Source organism: Miniopterus natalensis, chromosome 1 (genome assembly GCF_054644295.1).
Source record: "Miniopterus natalensis isolate mMinNat1 chromosome 1, mMinNat1.hap1, whole genome shotgun sequence".
In the NCBI taxonomy this organism is placed as follows: domain Eukaryota; kingdom Metazoa; phylum Chordata; class Mammalia; order Chiroptera; family Miniopteridae; genus Miniopterus; species Miniopterus natalensis.
The window spans coordinates 53149823-53167448 of record NC_142081.1 but is presented as its reverse complement, the minus strand read 5'-3'; the positions used below and the strand labels follow the sequence as shown (position 1 = coordinate 53167448).

General features: G+C 36.8%; 2 protein-coding genes across 2 annotated transcripts in view; one reads left to right on the top strand and one right to left on the bottom strand.

Annotated features, from left to right (window-relative positions):
* Positions 1–17626, bottom strand: part of FAM227B (family with sequence similarity 227 member B) — a 188987-nt gene that overhangs the window by 54308 nt on the left and 117053 nt on the right. The gene's annotated exons all lie outside the window — the stretch shown is intronic.
* The window catches only part of FGF7 (fibroblast growth factor 7), a 58985-nt gene continuing 50785 nt past the window's right edge, over positions 9427–17626 (top strand). The window contains exons 1-2 of the mRNA XM_016210142.2: positions 9427–9634; positions 10216–10764. Coding sequence (XP_016065628.1) covers positions 10479–10764 — 286 coding nt within the window. The 5' untranslated portion in view covers positions 9427–9634; positions 10216–10478. The remainder of the gene's footprint in view (positions 9635–10215; positions 10765–17626) is intronic.

The following is a 17626-nucleotide window of genomic DNA, read 5'->3' as shown; positions in this document are numbered from 1 at the left end:
GTATATTTCCTACCACAGTATGTCAGCCTCCTGAGTGGAATGAAACGGCAGGTAGGGCATGAGGAAGGCCATTGCGGGGAGAGAGGAGTACATCACAAGAAACTTAATCACCACTTTCAGATTAGTCTTTAGCCGCCCCTTTAGTTATTAAGAACGAGAATTACCCTCTTTACTTTTATTTATTCAAGGCAAAAATAATAAAATGAATGTTATCCTAATAAACTCACCTATCTTAAAATAGTTTAATATATGGTAAAACTTCATTTATTTGAAGTCCCTTTGTTACCACTTAAATTGACTTTGGATTGAAATTTATCTTTTGCTTTGAAGATATTTCCAAGATAGTGCAAATTAATAGAATAAATCAGTTGTCATGGGAGATTTAAAAATATTTAAGAGAGAGAGCAATTTTCAGACATCTTTTCAGTACTTTCGCAGCCACATTTGCAGAGTAGCCGATAAGCTAGTCCCATATTTTTCTTATTGATTCAGTTAAGCCAGCAGGCAGTTTGACTTACTACACATATAGCACGGCATTAATAAACAGTATTTCTTTTTAAATGTAATACAGTTTTGGATTTTTACTAATTCAGCAACTTTCTAAACTCGTAATACAATGCTTCCAACTTCCAAGCCACTTAGGGGTAGGAAATCAAAACTATACTCATGTGCAGCCAAGTCATCCTATTAGAAAGAAATCAGTCTTGTTTTATTGGTCTCCTGACCACTATCAAATGACTGGTATGATTTTCTTTTTTCCTCCCAAATTAACCAGTTCTTCTTGGCATTAGATAAACAAAATTTTAGTTTCTGGCATATTCTTTTTGTTGTGTAATCTACTATGGTATTATATGCTGACAGGAACTACTCTACTACAACATTCCTCTATTAGCATATTTCCTTAAGGAAATATAACAAATAGATGCAATTTTCTTTTAGGTAAAATAACCAGAGAGCATACTAAGCATTGATTTCTTTTAAAAAATGCCTACATTGTTATTAAGAGACTTTTCAGTGTCACAAGAGTTGACTGAACAGTGTACATTAACCTATATTTTGACAACTTTGGAACCTATTTATGGCTAAAATCAAATAATAAAATTGTTTTGGGCTTTTACAAAAAGTTCCCATAACAGCTTGACTTTTGATAATTTCATGTGTTATAATACTGGGGCGTATGATATTCTGGTTGTCAGAGACATTCTTATTTGAAAAATAAATTCCCCTCAACCCTTAACCCCTGATAACCTCTATCTCTATGAATCTGTCATCTATTCTAGATGTTTTATGTAAGAGGAATCATACAATATTTGGTCTTTTGTGTCTCGCTTATTTTACTTGGAACAATGTTTTCAACATTCATCCATGTTCTTCCCTTCTGTGGCTGAATAGTCTTCTGTGTATGCATATGCCACATTCTGTTTGCCCATCCATTTGTCGATGGATACTGGTTGTTTCCATATTTTGGCTATTGTGAATAATGCTACAATAAACATTGCTGTACAAGTAAAAAACAACAACAACAAAGGATGGCCCTTAACATTTTCATCAAAGCACATACTTAATACTGCCACGAGGAAAGCTTTCTTTTTGCACCAGAGTTCCTTAAAAAGATATTCTGTTTCTACTTCCACACTTCTGTGGTAATTGATCCAAAAGATGCTTACAGGTCCTCATTTCAAGGGAGCAAGAGGTCCAGCTCCCTCTGATCCAGAGTGAGTAGGGTTTGGGTTACAGCATTCCTCTCACCTAAACTTTCCAACTGCCAGGCGGTCCTCTCGCAGTCTTCCTTAGCTCTGCCAGTGACACCGCTATTCATCCTGTTACAAATGTCAGACATCTGGAACTTAACCTTGACTCCTCCTTTTCTCTCACATCAAATTTATCATTAAATTTTGTCTCCAACATTGTCTGCCCTCTTCTTTCCATCTCCCTGCCAAGATCCTAGTCTAAGGAATCATCATCTCCAGCCTGGGTTACATCATAGATTACCAACCAGTATCCTTCAACCTTTGCCGACCTCGAAACCATTCTCCACAGTTTTCAGAATGATCACATCACTCGCTGGTTATACCCAGTTATACATAGGACCAAAGCCAAAGTCCCTACCATTGGTCTTATGTCACTTAACATTCCCACTGTTCACCATGATCCAGTTATACTGTCATCTTTCAGTTTCTAGAACACACCAAGCTCCTTTTCATCTCAGAGCTTTTGTTCCCCCTGTCACCTTCTCCTGGAATGCACTGCCTCCACTTCTCACTTCTTGCCCCTTGGATCTCAGCTTACATGTCACCTCCTCAGAGAGGCCTACTGTGACCAGATTCTCCTCCCCTTGCCTTTCTGTTATTTGCTATCATAGTAACCTATTAATTTCTTCTTGTGATATCATCAGAAGGCTTTTTATATGTTTACTATCTGTCCCCTCCTCCATAATTTAAGCTCCATGAAGTCAGGGATCTTGCTTATCTTACTGAATGCTATATCTCTATCATATTGCATACTACCTAAAAACAGAGTAAGTGTTGAAGTAATTAGCTGAGTTAACAAGAATAAGTAGGACCAAGAATTTTATTGCATTATCGGCATCTCAATACGTAAAATTTCAAAGGAAATATCTGATAATTGCCTGCATGACTCTTGGAACCCTCACCCAGACAGAAGATATAAGAGGGAAGAAAGAGGGGAGGAGAAGAGAAGGGGAGGGGAAAGAGAGCAAGCACGGATTTCTGAGGAGGATTTCTTCTCTATTAGACCCCTTCCCTACCATGAGAATTGGGGTGCAGGTGAATCTCCCTTGCCCCCAAACCTTGTGGGAGATTCAAGTGTTTGAGGGTGTTAAGGATCACAGAGGATGTTGGAACCAGGAGTTTGTGTATTAGGAATAGAATGCTAGAGTTTTATGCAGGAACAGTGGAAATGTTACTGAGCAGAAAAAGAACATGATTACAACTGTGCTTTAGGAAGCTTAACCTGGTAGCAACACATGAAATGGATTGGAGGTTGAAGAGAGGAGATGCAAACAAGGAGGTGGATTAGGAATAGAGTTGTCAGGAAAGATAACAATTAGTTGACTTAGAATGTGAAGGGAGTAGCTGACAGGTGTGGAAGAAGTTGCGGTGGTAGAATTGATAATTTTTGAAATCAATTAGAGAATTAAGGAGGGCTCATTATGACTGAGTTAATATTAGATACCATTGAGGGGAAAATAAGAGTAATATTAAAGATGGTAAGAAAGTTTAATTTGAAGAAAAGCCTAAGGAGAAGTGTGAACATCCTTTCTCTTATGCATGAGTTATTTTGTTATTTTGTTAGCCACCGATTTTACAGAAATCTGTATTTTACTGGATACCTGGCTTTTTGTGGATGTATCTTTATACTAAAGATGTTGGACACCATACATTTCTTCTCCTTCACTATCATAACTACGCTTATTCTGCTTCCTCTCACTTTTGAAAACTTCCTCTGGTGCTGAAAAGTCATGGTTGCAAAACTAATGAATTAAAAATTAAACCAATTTTGTTATTAACACATTGACATCCATGAAACATTAAAAACATTGTTGTTGCTAGATTTTATCCCTCATTTTTCTGCTTTGCTATGTGGACAATGGGTATGGAACCAAAGAATGGCAACTTAAAGCAAAGAATATAATAACCTCAGTTACACAGGGTCTCTGTTGTTTTTCATAATGTGCTCCTAAGGCTGAGGCAAAACTCCCTGCATACCCATCGTAACACTTTTCAGCTGTTCTAGAGTGCCACTAGGCTGCCAAAGCCAGTTACTAACATATAGCACTTAATCAAAGAGACTGATTCTTTGTTCAAGTTAAGCGTTAATTTAAGGGCAATCAAAGGAATAAAGAATGAATTATACATAACTACACTGTATAGTAATTTCCAAAATGAAAAAACACACAAAAAACTCTTGTGAGATCTTGCTGCAGGTCTAAAGTTGCACAGTAATTCAGTAAATCAATAATATAATTTGAAGAACTTTAATTTTAGATGAACATTTCAGAGAACTTTTTACAAATATGAAATTCAGTGAAACATAAATTTTTTAATGACTCAGAGACACGAAGAGTCAATTACATTTGTAAACTGTGATATTTATATAGTCTGGTCACAGGCACGCCACAGCTTTGAGCACATGATTCAGACTTGGTATCTTATATACAGTTAGTTCTAAAATGTGAGGGCATGATGCCAAGGGTAAGCACAGAGTTTATACAATTGAGGATTTATAGGGACCACAGGCTTCCTCAATTACTTTTGGAATTTTACTCCAGAGTTTAAACTCCTGTCTTTGACCAGGTCTGTCAGGCTTGGGGTAGACCTGCTTACACTCCAACTTCCTATTACACTTAGAATAAACCCAAACTTCGAATGCCCTGACCTTCAAAATTCTTGATGATCTGGCCCCTTGCCTGTTTTTTCAGTTTCATTTCTCTCTCACTACTCTCCCCATTGCTCATGCGTACTTCATTCACATTGGCCTTCTTTCATTCTTGGAACACACCAAGTCATTCCTGTTCATGGGAAGCTGAATATTTACCTTCTCAGATAGGTCTTTCTTATTTAAAGTAGGCACCTCTACCCATTTACCTCTCTATCTCCTATCTCCTCAAACACCTTCATTGTATCCCAATATCTCCACCCTACCCCAACTCCCTACTCACATCACAGATCTACGCATTTGTTTGTTCCCTCACTGGAATGCATACTCTGTAAGGGGAGAGGTCACTTCCAGAATATTCACCATTGTATTTCCAAAAGTCTAGGAAGACATCTGGGACCAAGTAGCTATTTGATAAATGTTTGTTTAGTGGATGAATCAAGGAAGTAAGTGCTATTGGTTGTATGGCGTGATCCAAAATTGAGGCTAAATTTATGGAAAGGGACTGACAGAAGAAGAGAGGAACATAAATCTGTAGTGTGACGACAGCTGTGGGAATGTAGTGGAAATAAATCTTGGACCACACTCTCAAATATGCAAGAAATTACATATAAATTTATGTTTATAAATCAACCTAGCTTCAACTTTGAGAATTTCTGTCCCCCTCCCCCGCCCCCAGTTGTGGAAAACTTAACCTCAATTATTCTTGGGTTTCCTTGTTCTGCTTCAAGATGGGCCAGGGTTCAAGGGTTTGATTTAGGGCCAAGGCAAGGGCCTCTGGTTGTTGAGTCATTTGTCTACTTTGGTTACTTCTCGGGGTGTTCACTGACTCCACTCACGCAATTCCTCCATGTCTGGGCTCCCTGCTGCTTCCAGATTTCTTTTAAAACATGGGAAATCTTTATGGGGGGTGCTTATGGGCCCATCTGTTTAGAAACATGAGGCAGTCCTTACTGGAGCTTTTCTGCCTCTGCTGTGTGCTGTGGTATAACCAGAGATATAGGAGCTTGACTCCCCAAAGCAGACTTTTCTGTCTAAGCTCCCTGGTCCATGGACTCTACCTTCCCTGAGCAGCTTATCAAAGGCACTTTTACGCTTCCCTTCTTTTCAGAGGACTTAGCATAATAACCCTTTGAAATGGATTTAGGCTTTACCTAAGTTAGGAAGTAGATGTGGCTTTTTTCTACCTCATCTTCCCTAATACAAAGTTTGGCTATCTTTTTGAAAACATTAAGAAAAGAAAGGCTAGGATAAATGAGCACAATTTAATATTTCATAAGCTTATTTGGCTAATAGGAATTAAATAAGTTTGTGCCACAACAGAGGGAGGAAGTGCAGTTCTGATCATGTCACTCTTTTAACATACTACAGTGGCTTCCTGTAGCTCTTAGGCTACAAATCAAACTCCTTGATCTGGCCCACCACACACTGCTGGCCTCTCCAGCCTCCTTATGCACCACAGTCCCTCCCTCTCATTCTCTCGACTAGAGCCACACTGGTGTTTCGTTGTTGGAAAAGCCATGCTCTCTTTCAACACATGGTCTGTATATTGACAGGTACCTCCTCATCTGGTTAACTCCCAGTCACCCCTCAAACTGCAGCTCTACTGGCATTATTGTAGGGCAAGTTTCCCTACTGCCACCTATTATAGACACTCACACCTTTTCTTTATACTACTTGTCCAGGATGGTCACTTTCTCTCATGAGAAATGCAAGGGATAAATACACTAAAGTAACATTTTCATCTGTTAGATTAGCAAAACCCCAAAAGTTTGACAAAACAGTCCTTTGAATAAACAGGCACTTTTATGTACTGCTAGTGGGACTGTAAAACTAGTACAACTTTGTGGACAATAAGTTGGCAATATCTAACAAATATATATACCATTTGATGCAGAGAAATTCTGGAAATGGATCCCACAGATATATTTGCATAGTAAAAAATGACACATTCATAACTTTCTTCTTTGAAGCATCTTTTTTTTCATAATAGAAAAAGACTGGAAAAAAATTAAATGTTCATCAATTGTAGGCTAGTAAAATACACCGTGATACCCACTCAGTGGAGTATTATGCAGCTGTTAAAAAGTGAGGGAATTTCCTAAATACTGAGATGAGAAGACTTTCTATTTTTATTAAGTAGAAAAACATGCAAAATGCAGAACACTGTATATGGTATGTGACCTTCTGTATAAAGAGAGGAAAAGTAAAAATATATATATACATATATATGTATTCAATTTGCCTCGATATGCATAGGAAATTCTGGAAAGATACTCAAGAAACTAATACCAATGACTACCTATATTTTGGAGGAAGGATGGGAACCAGGATGATGAAGAACAAGATAAGATGAAAGAATAAAAGTAATGAAAATCATTCATGCGGTTCTTTTCTATTGATTATATCATACACACTTATGCATGTGGCAGATGTTTAAAGTTCATTATTGAAATGCAAAATTAACTAAACAAAAGCAATTTTCTATAATTTATCTCTTCATGAAATAGGGATAAAATGAAGGTTGCTTAAGCAAAACGAGGTGGTTGAATATTATTTTAACAACTGCCTATGTTTTAATCGTAGTCATTGAAATAGATTCTCATACTCTTTTCATATATTCAACCCCCATATCAAATTAGACAAATGTTACGCACTGTTTCCTTTTGAAGAATCCCAGGTGATAATCTTTACTTTCTAAGGTTATTTTTTAGTTTATTGTTTTTAAAGTCCATTTTTAGGAATAGATGCAAGAATCCTTTGTTTTACAAATTTAAAAAAACATTTCCAATTAAAAACGAAGTTAACTCAATCTGGAAGCATCAAAAGAGACATTTCTTTGAACTATCTCTGTGTTTAGACTATCACTATGTGTACATTAAAACAAGAGCAAGAAATACTTGTAACTATCATTACTAAGAATTTTTAAAAACACAAAGGTTACCCCACCTAGAGATAACATAAGTTACCCTTGGTTTCTGGAGAATCCCTCTTGAAGTATAAGCACAATAAGGGCATAAATAAGATTCTTTGTTATAGCTGTGGGGTCAGTGAAACAGGTTGTGGGCCCATCTTGAATTAATTATCCTCCATTAAGGAAACTGATAATCAAATGATTTAAATATAGTTCCCTGCTGAGATTAATTCATTCATTAATATTACTGGGATTGTATTTTCAAGCCACAGAGTACAATGGCATCTAATGAACTTAAAGTGGGTAGGTCACAATTTCTTACTTACTTTGTTCCCAAATTGATAATTAACCTTATATAGCAGATTTTCAGAAGGCACCAAGCACTCTTTATCAACAAACTATCCACTTCTTTTATTTAAATCTTAAGCATTTAATTAGAAAATGTTGATGTCTAATCTGTTGGTTTCTTAATTTAAAATCTATAGGGTCAGTGTGGAACAGACAGATTTAGTAGCTCTTGGATGCCTTTACATGCGAACTGACAATAATTTTCATTTCTTTAGAGGGAATATCCAAGTCCTGGGGGTTCTGATCCTCTCATTATTGTTGCCTATAACACTAATGGGATATCATTCAGAACACAGTAGCATCACACTTTCTTTCCTTCTCTTTCTTCTTTTAGAGAAACACACGATAGAATATTTTTGCAGCCGTCTAGCTTTCAACAGATGCAATTATAGACGAATCCAAACTCCTCTGCCCTGATAAACTTAATTGCAATATCTGCTGCTTTTACAGTACCTGGGTACATTTAAACTATTCTGTGCTCTTGATTCTGTTCCCCAAAAACAGAGACACAAAGGAAAATCACATAAACTAGAATCCAATTGAAAGGACTTAATTTCCTTGTCCTATTTGGTCTACATGCACCACCTGCTGGTAAAGTAGTGCATTTCAAGTGCAGTGTGTGTGTGTGTGTGTGTGTGTGTGTGTGTGTGTGTGTGTGTGTGTGTGTGTGTGTGTATGAGCGCACGCATGTGCATGTGTGGGTGTGCACATTTTGGGGGTATTTACATGGGAAAGAGATCTTTAATATACATTCCTAAATATTGATTTAGATTAATAATACAATTATTCTGCGACAAATATCTAATAAAACACTAGAAAACTATATGTGTGCTGGAACCACCTCATGTTGGAAAGTGAAATAGCTTCCTTATTTACATTAGCTATAGCTCTTAAAATGCCACCCATAAATTAACATTTATTTATTGTGCTAGTGTTCATATTGAGGCAAGAGTCAAATACTGATAATCAGTGTAAAACCATTTTCTTTATTTTTAATTTTTAAGAAGAATAATTTTTAAAAATGTGTAGCCTTTTACTTATATCAGTAGTTAAAGTTACAAGTCACAGACTTAAAACTACAAGGCATCATATAATCACTTAGACTAATATGCTAATTTTACAAGCATAGCAACTGAGACTCAGGAACGTTAAGTGACTTGCCCAAGATCATAATGGTAATTAGTAGCTCAACTAAAATAAGAACCCAGGTCTTCTCATTTTCAGTCTTGAAACTTGAGACATAAAAGTCATATGCATATAAAATGGTGAAATATTTCTGTATGAAGGCATATATACCCTTGGCTCAGCTATATTGTGCTTTAGGACACTAAGATGTGAGTAAATACAGATCAGTAGTTTTATTCTAACATTCCGAGCACCAGGGAGTAATAGAAATACATGTACCATAAAGCTCTGGAAAAGATTTTCTAACTATTAAAAAGTCCCTTTATTATATGTTCAAATAAATATTTTTCAACTTATATACAACTGCTGTGCTGTAAAGATGGTCCAAAAAACTCCCCTCTCCCTTCGAACTGCTTCAGACTCGAGGAGCTGTTTCTACTAAGGAGATACCCGTTTGTAGACTTAAGCATAAACCATGTTCATAGCTCCCTCTCATGACCATTGAATGAATACTATACAAGCCTCCTTTATTCTCGCTGTTGTATTCAACTAACAGCTCACTGGTTAAGTTTTAATTGCTTCCAATGAGGTCAGCAAAGGTATTTATCGAAAAGCCCTGAATAAAAGGCTCCACACACACACACACACACACACACACACACAAGCATACACGCACTCACACACACAGGGAAAATCCTCTTGCCTGTTGATTTATGGAAACAATTATGATTCTGCTGGAGATTTTCTCAGCTGAGAAGTAGTTTGTAGCTACAGTAGAGAGGCTCAAGTTGCAGAAGGCAGACAACAGACATGGAATTCTTGTGTATCCAGCTGTTATCAACAGAACAAGTAAGTTACTGTTATTTGTCTTTAAAAATAATGCTGAATGTTTGCTAGCAGTTTATCTCTTTCTCTGGTTTTAGCACTGAGGGGAAAAGTAAAGTTACCAGATTTTCGAGCCCTGTAATTATCTATAGTAATTTTGTTGTAGAACTTACATAAAGATAAGGTTGAAGTTCTCCAGAGCAATCCTGACAATTAGCTTGAGAAATGTGGGCAGCTCAGGGGAAAATAATTGATTAATCTCAAGTGTAAAAGCAGATATTAAAGGAATCTAGGGAAAGCATTTTTACTTCGCTAATAGTAATTTTAGAACTTAATTTAAACCAATAGCTTTAGTTGCAGGATGTTTCTTGTCAAATAGCAACTGGAATGATTGTTATAATCATACTCTGATTTATCTCTACCAATGTATAACTTCTATAAATCTACATATAGAGTGAGAGAGGTGCTGACATCCTGTGAAAGCTGTTTCCAGTGTACCTCCACAGTATACACTGCCCTGTATGCTATAATACTATTTGCCCACTGAAAGTTTTTCATCTTCCTTTCTCCTCCTGTCTCTATTCCTAATCTCTCATTGTAAACAGAGGTCAAGGAGCAGACAGTGTCGCAGCAACTGAGCTTACCACAACCTGTGTTCATAAGGATATACCAACAGGGCGAAGGAGGAATCCTGCATTGTTATCAGGGACTGGAAGGATAAGGCTGACAATTTGGAAAGAGCAAGTACTCGGTCTTAAATCAAGCTACAGCTCACAGATAGGAAGAGGTCAATGCCCTAGGAGCCACAATCAACTCAAGATCTACTTTTCATTATGTTATTCATGGACCCCCGGAGCACTGCACTATAATGCGCAAATGGATACTGACATGGATCCTGCCAACTCTGCTCTACAGCTCCTGCTTTCACGTTATCTGTCTGGTGGGCACTATATCTTTAGCTTGCAATGACATGACTCCGGAGCAAATGGCTGCAAACGCGAACTGCTCCAGCCCCGAGCGACACACAAGAAGTTATGATTACATGGAAGGAGGGGATATAAGAGTGAGAAGGCTCTTCTGTCGAACACAGTGGTATCTGAGAATTGATAAACGAGGCAAAGTCAAGGGGACCCAAGAGATGAGGAACAATTACAGTAAGTAGTGCCTTTTCTTTACAGCGATGCTCATGAACCACAGCAATCCTGGGGAAGATCAATTTTCAAGTGACATGTTTTATGTTTCTTTTCTTATTTTTTTGAAAAAAAAAATTAAATATAATCTTCTAATTTCTCTAAATGTGGATAGTTAAACTATGTTCCTAAAAACATCCCCTGGAACAAGGAAAATTTACTAATATAGTTGGAGCTGATAACCCAAACTAATTTGAAAATATATTCTCCATGTCCTAAGTTCAAAATGCTCATAAGTTAAGCAAAATATAAATGATGTTATTCATAATGAAATATGATTTGTCTTCTAGCAAATCTCATTAGGAATGCTAATAGAGTGCTCAGTAAATAGTCATCCAAAACTACTTATTAGTTTTAGGGGCAGAGAATTTATTTTTAAAAAATAATTTGACTTTCTTTGAAAGAACAGTTCTGTGATGTAAACTACTTAATCTGTGCTCAAAAATGCATTCAGTGACTTGTGCAATTGTGTATTGTTATAAAAACAGAAGGGAATCTGTGGTATCCTCATTTGCTCATGTCATAATGAGCTTGCATTAGAATGCCTAATTATTTACCTAGGCAGAAAAATAGGTTCCTTCTAACATTTTGCTTACGTAAATCTTCTATGCCATAGTTCTATGTTCCCCTAAGAGAAAGGTAAATGCAAAGGGAGAAATAAAAGTGAGGTGGAAAATATGTTAATTCCATGCTTTTCAATGAATAAGCCTTAGTTTTCCTCAAGAATCAGTTATTCTTTTCATGTTGAAATATCAGGGTTGGATTTATCATTTAGCAATTATGATTAATAGCAAATTTCAATAGTATTAAATTTAATGGGGTAAAGTACATACCTCAACATATACATTAGAATTTAAAAATCCCTGAGTGAAAGTAAATTTTGTTTGTATTGCTAGCACTTGGACGGTGTTATTATTATATCATCTTATATATTATATGTTGAAGTCAATTGAAAAAGAATGCATGGGGATGATGGTGTAAACATTTGTCTAGGACAGTGCCAGGCTTGCCTAGTAAATATTTAAAACTTTTGTTGCTTGTTTAATGAATGGCTTTCAGGCTTCTTAGCTAATATAACTATAATTGATATAGAATGTTAAGGCCATTTTAAGGGATTGTTAACAGTTATGGTTTTATAATTACTGTTATTAATAAAGTTATCATGCTATTCTTAGAATACTGCTCTGATTATACTAAAGTTTAGCTAAGGAAATAACTATTTGGAGGAAAGTTTTGTGGTTGGCCACTTATGTGAGCAACAGAATTTGGCTTATAATCAGTTCATTTAAAAGTTATTGAGATTTATCATGGATAATGGAACCTGATGGAGAAGACAGAGCCCATGTGGAAGTTATAACACAAAGGTCCAGTCTCTGTCTGTGAATGACTTTGGAACAATCTCTTACTTTTTCCAATTCTCAATTTTTCATCTGTAAGATGTGGGATATGTTCAGATGATCTCCAATATATCTTCTAGTTCCTACAGTCTATTTTATTCTAAACCACAGAAATTATATAACATAAATGTGGAAAATCTAAGTACTTCTAATTATTACACACACTGAATGAGGTGAAAGTGATATTATCTCAATGGTAAGGAGAAGCTGTCAGAATTAATTTAAAATTGTAGAAATAAGTTTATCAAACTTAAACATTGTATAATTCTTCTATGTGCTGACTAGTTCTTTTTTAATGCTTTTGTCAAATAATAAAAAAAAGTGAAAAATTAGATGTAAAATCCAGTAAAAGTGAATAATATGTATAGTTATTTGGGATAAGAATATCTACTATTGGAAGGCATTCACATATGTAAGTTTTATTTGTGTTAAAATTTCTTAAAACCATGAAACATAGGCACTTGTAAATATATACAAAATGCTAAAGTTATTTTGTAGTTTGAAATACAATTTAGCGTAAACCTTGAGTAATCATAAAGCCAATTTGGTAAGCCATCTCTCCTCTAACACTAATTCTACAGTAAGAAAGAAAGAAAAGGAACTGAAGGAAGGAAGGAAGGAAGTGATCTCAGGATATTAATGGGTCTTGAAGGACTGCTTAGTTCACCAGGAATAAGCATAGCTCCTTCATGGAAGGCAGTTCATAAGATAATGCTCAGATAATGGATTGGAGTGAGGAAGGGAGATGGAAAATCTGGGTGTATATTCCTGCTTTCAGAAGGTGTTGGGCTGGGGTAGGTGGGTGGGAGGCCTGAGGGAAGAGAAGGGGAATGGTAGGAAGGTGGATATGATAGCTCATGTCTCATATCTTTAGGTAATTTAAAAAATTACTTAAGCTACCCTGGGTTGTGAAGATCTCACTTCAGTCTTATCTTAATTATCGTCTTGTCTTGTAAAATATTTTAAATTCATATTAGAATAAAACTGCAGAAAAAGAGTACTAAGGAACCCAACATAAATAAGACGTATTAGTAAACATATAAGCAAGCTCCAACTATGTAAATGAAGGAACCCATGAGAGGCCAGGAGTCGCTGGACCACATTTCTAACTCTCCCGGGGAGAAAAGCTGGTGCTGGAGAACTGGTCTGGAGATTTCATACTGTTCCACCCAGGAGGCAAGAAAACCTCTCCTCTCAACTTGCTCTCTTTGGTGGCTCCACATTTAGCCTTACAGTAAGTTTCTAAGCGATGAAACTAGAACCTAACCTGAACTGATAAAAGGGTGATAAAAGGGTAATAAAAGCATAAAATGCCCCACAAACATGAAATGCACATCATGTTGTGTGCAGGAGAGCATTAATAACATCATGAAGGGACTGGCAATGGACGGTCAATACGTCCACTGCTGTTGTCGGAACTGTCCCCTTGGAGACAAGGCCAGAGGGTGAATTTAGATAATTGTTGGACCAGGCATCCCATCAGCAGACAGAAACAATCACTCCACACCTGACAGAAATAACACTGTTTAAGTTGGGAATTGAGGTGCCGAGTGAGAGACGGCAGCAGTGCACTGGGCAACCGACAACCGCCCTGAGAGACAGATGTGGAACAGAGGGCTCAGCCTCTCAGGATGGTTCCCTTGCTTTTGGCATCCAATTACTAAAAAGCTTTGCTGTTCCCAATAATGGTCAACACCACCCATTCCTTCTAAGAAAAATATCCTTAATTGTCATAAACCACCAATTCAATAAAAGTATGCCTTACTGGTTATAGTTAAGCCTTATAAGTTCTATAGCAAGAAAAGGGTTAGCCATTCTGAAAACTGGCCAATGATTTGGCAATACTCTCCTTTGGATTGTTAGACTGTGACGGGATATGGCCTAACAATTGGCAAAAAGCAAATAAACACAGTGTTGTTGGATTTGACTTTGGCTACAAAATCTTCAGCGACTCAATTGTCAACAATTCTTTGGAAAAGCTCCTAATCAACAATAATCTCTGCTAGTGGCTACCAAACATGCACATCACCTCTAAATACGGTAAACGTGCTTGCGTTCCAAATGGTTCTTAGCAAGTTAATGAGAAGAACAATAATTCACATTGTCAAAATGAAAAATAGGAAAACCAGGACAGCCCCACCTTTAAAAAATAGACAACAAGGAATGTAGCCATGGAGTTGAACCCAAATCCTAAAATTATTGACAAAATGGAATTCTGTAGAACTGATGACCTGCAGTCCCTTAAGCAACTTGTCAAGGCTTTAAATTATGAAAGATGGCTAAATTCTGTGGCACAGATTCAAAAATATTAGCTATTTTTTGAAAAGTCTAACATTAAAGATTATTTTTCACTTTATAGGCTTCCTCTTTTGTGTGCTAATGCAGGTGGCTGGCACTTAGGAAATGCTAATCATTTATTGCCACAGGTGCATCTCTTATTTATTTTGTAAATTCTCACCTGAACTATTAATTTCATTCCATATCAACTCAGAACATCTGGACATGTATTTCCCCTTGTTAACCAGCTGTATTACAACTCTTCAGCCTCTAGTTTCAGAGCAACCAGAGACACACTAAACTGGAGAGAATGCAAGAAGCCAGCCTTTAGATATATGGAAGGGTTTTCTTTTCTAGATTTTTTTGTTTATCAGCCTTGGCTAAATATTGTAATCAGCTGGGGAACTTTAAAAAAACACTGATGCCAGGTTCTACCCACAAAGATTCTCATTAAATTGATTTGGGCTGCAGCCTGGGCATCAGGAATTTTAAAAGCTCCCCAGATAATTCTGACATGTTGCCAAAGCAGAGAATGACTGGACTAAGGGCATCCCATTAGATTATGGGGGAAATCACAGCTCAGTTAAATCAAAATCTCGAGAAGGTGGAGAAGACTGAGGTATTAATGTTTGTTAAAGCTCTCTGGTGATTTTACTGTGCAGGTAAGGTTAAAAACCACTAATTAATGAGAACAAAGGTTCTAATTCAGCCTGAATCCCCTCAGGTGTCCCAAGAATATTTGGAACCCATAGAGGGCTCCAGAGTTAACTTGTATCCTGCAGGATTTTGAAATGGGTTTATCAGGAATGAATCTCTGAACTGTGCATTAAGGACGTTCTTCTGGGTCCATTTGAACTCTGACAAATCTCAGTGGTTTCCACATCTGGTGAACTGGCCTGGCAGTGCATGTGATGACAGCTCTGAAGCTGCTTTGTGAGAAGGCTTCTTTGGGGAGTGAGCTGGTTGCAGGGATAGCAGGTCCTGGGCCACCATCACACAAAGACGGGCAGGTCCAAATCTCTCTGACACTTTCAAGCGGTGCTGCAGCAGAGGACCTGGAGGACAGGCATCAGTGCCCGCTTACCTGACACTAAAATGAGCCACTTAGGACTGTGAACCCAGGTGCCCCAAAGTAAGGTCTCACCTCCTATGGCCACTTCACAGAGTTCAAAGGCAGTGACTGTAAGAGAAAACTTCCAGTCTAGAAAACCCAAGGGGGAAGAAACTACAAGCTTAGAAGGTCCATCCAGATTAGTGAAAGGATATGAAACTAGAGGTTTGTTCTCTTTGTAAGCATGGGATTAAGGCAAGGTTTTCTTTCTTTTCTAAGGATCCTTGCTTTCTTCCTCTGTATCAAATAATTGTGGGTAGCACAGTAACTTCTTTTACATCACCATGAAATACAAGACTTGTATATTTTAATTTCACATATGGTATGCAGAAGGAAAGGCAGGAGTTGTGTATGTCTAAGTAATAAGGAGAAAAATAACTCTTTAAATGAGATAGTTTTCCATATGAATTCCTTCCTTTTCTAAACCATATCTAATCTTCCATGAAAAACACCCCACTTTATTGAGGTATGATTGATATATAAAAAGCTGTACTTTAATGTATACAACCTGATGAATTTGCAGATGAGTACATATCTGTGAAACCATCAGCACAATTTATACCATAAACATATCCACCACTTCCCAAAATTTCCTCCTGTTCTTTTAATTTATAATAATAATATTTTTGTGACAAGAACACTTAAAGTAAGATTTATCCTCTTAGCAAATATTTATGTATACAACACAATCTTGTAAACTATAGGCACTACACTCTACAGATCTCTTGGACTAGTTCCTCTTGAGTAACTGAAACCTGATATCCTTTTACAATACCCTCCGTTTCCTACTCCCCTAGCCCCTAGCAACCACCACTCCACTCGCTGCTATTATGAGTTTGACTCTTTTAGATTCATCCTGTAAGTGGTATTGTGTGATATTTGTCCTTCTGTGTCTGGCTTATTTCACTTAGCATAGTGTCCTCCTAGTTCATATCCATTCTTTCCACATGCAGAATATGAAGGTTGGAAAATGAAGGTTCTCCAGCCTTCACATGGTTCTGAAAGTTGCTATAAAGAGTCCCTGGACATTTAGCTTGACCAAGATTCATGTCTGCATTTGAAACTCTATCTGTACCTGACTTAGGTAGAGAAGTCATACCAAATTCACTAACCAAAAAAATATCATTCAAGTTAGCTAGTTTTGAATGGGTTTGTACAGTACTATATAAAGACAAAGGGATTAGGGTGGAGAAGGAGAGAGGAGAATTATCCAGTATCCACATCCAGGTAAAACCTGCCTTTTCAATGGACAACACCATTCTCAGGTGGAAAAAGGTTGATATACATTGGGGAGAATAGGCTCTAGAGGGTTTGTAATCACTTCTGTTGGGCTGAATGGGAGTACCTGATAGAGCTGTTAGCTTGTGCCCTGCTAAGAATAAATAGAAGGAAAATATCTGTCTGCGAACAGGAGAGAAAAGGGTGAGAGAGGCAAGGAAAAAGAATTTTATATAAAAATTAATGGATTTTGTATTTTAAATTTAGAATTTAAACAAAAGATTCTCATAAAATGTAGCTCTACGAAATTTTTGATGTACTGAAAAATAAGGGCAATGGAATTCAATAGATTGGTAAGACACTAGTGGGAGGATTTCTGAGATCAAAACAAAATAAACAAAGCAAAACTGTATACAGAGGGGTTGAAATGATAATAAGATTATTGCATATGTTACTCAAATAGAAAGCTTGAACCTACTAGTTAAATTTGTGACTAAAACTGTAATATAATCTTTGCTTTGCTTATTTATCAGGACAATTCTGAAACTGAGTTTATTTTTATGATGTAAGACAAGACAGATGAAGCATATTTAAACATCCTTAAATACCATATTTATCATGTTCCATTAAATCTATTATAATACTTTCCATTTATCTGCCTACTTGAACTTTAGATGTAATTTTAGATAATGCTGAGAATATGACTTGAGAAGAAATTCAGAATCAACTCAGCCTGCAGATTTTTCTTAAGGCAGCAAGTCCAAACTTTGTTTCTTAGATCACTAGTGTCCCTGGAGATATTAATGGCGTTTCCTGCAGCACT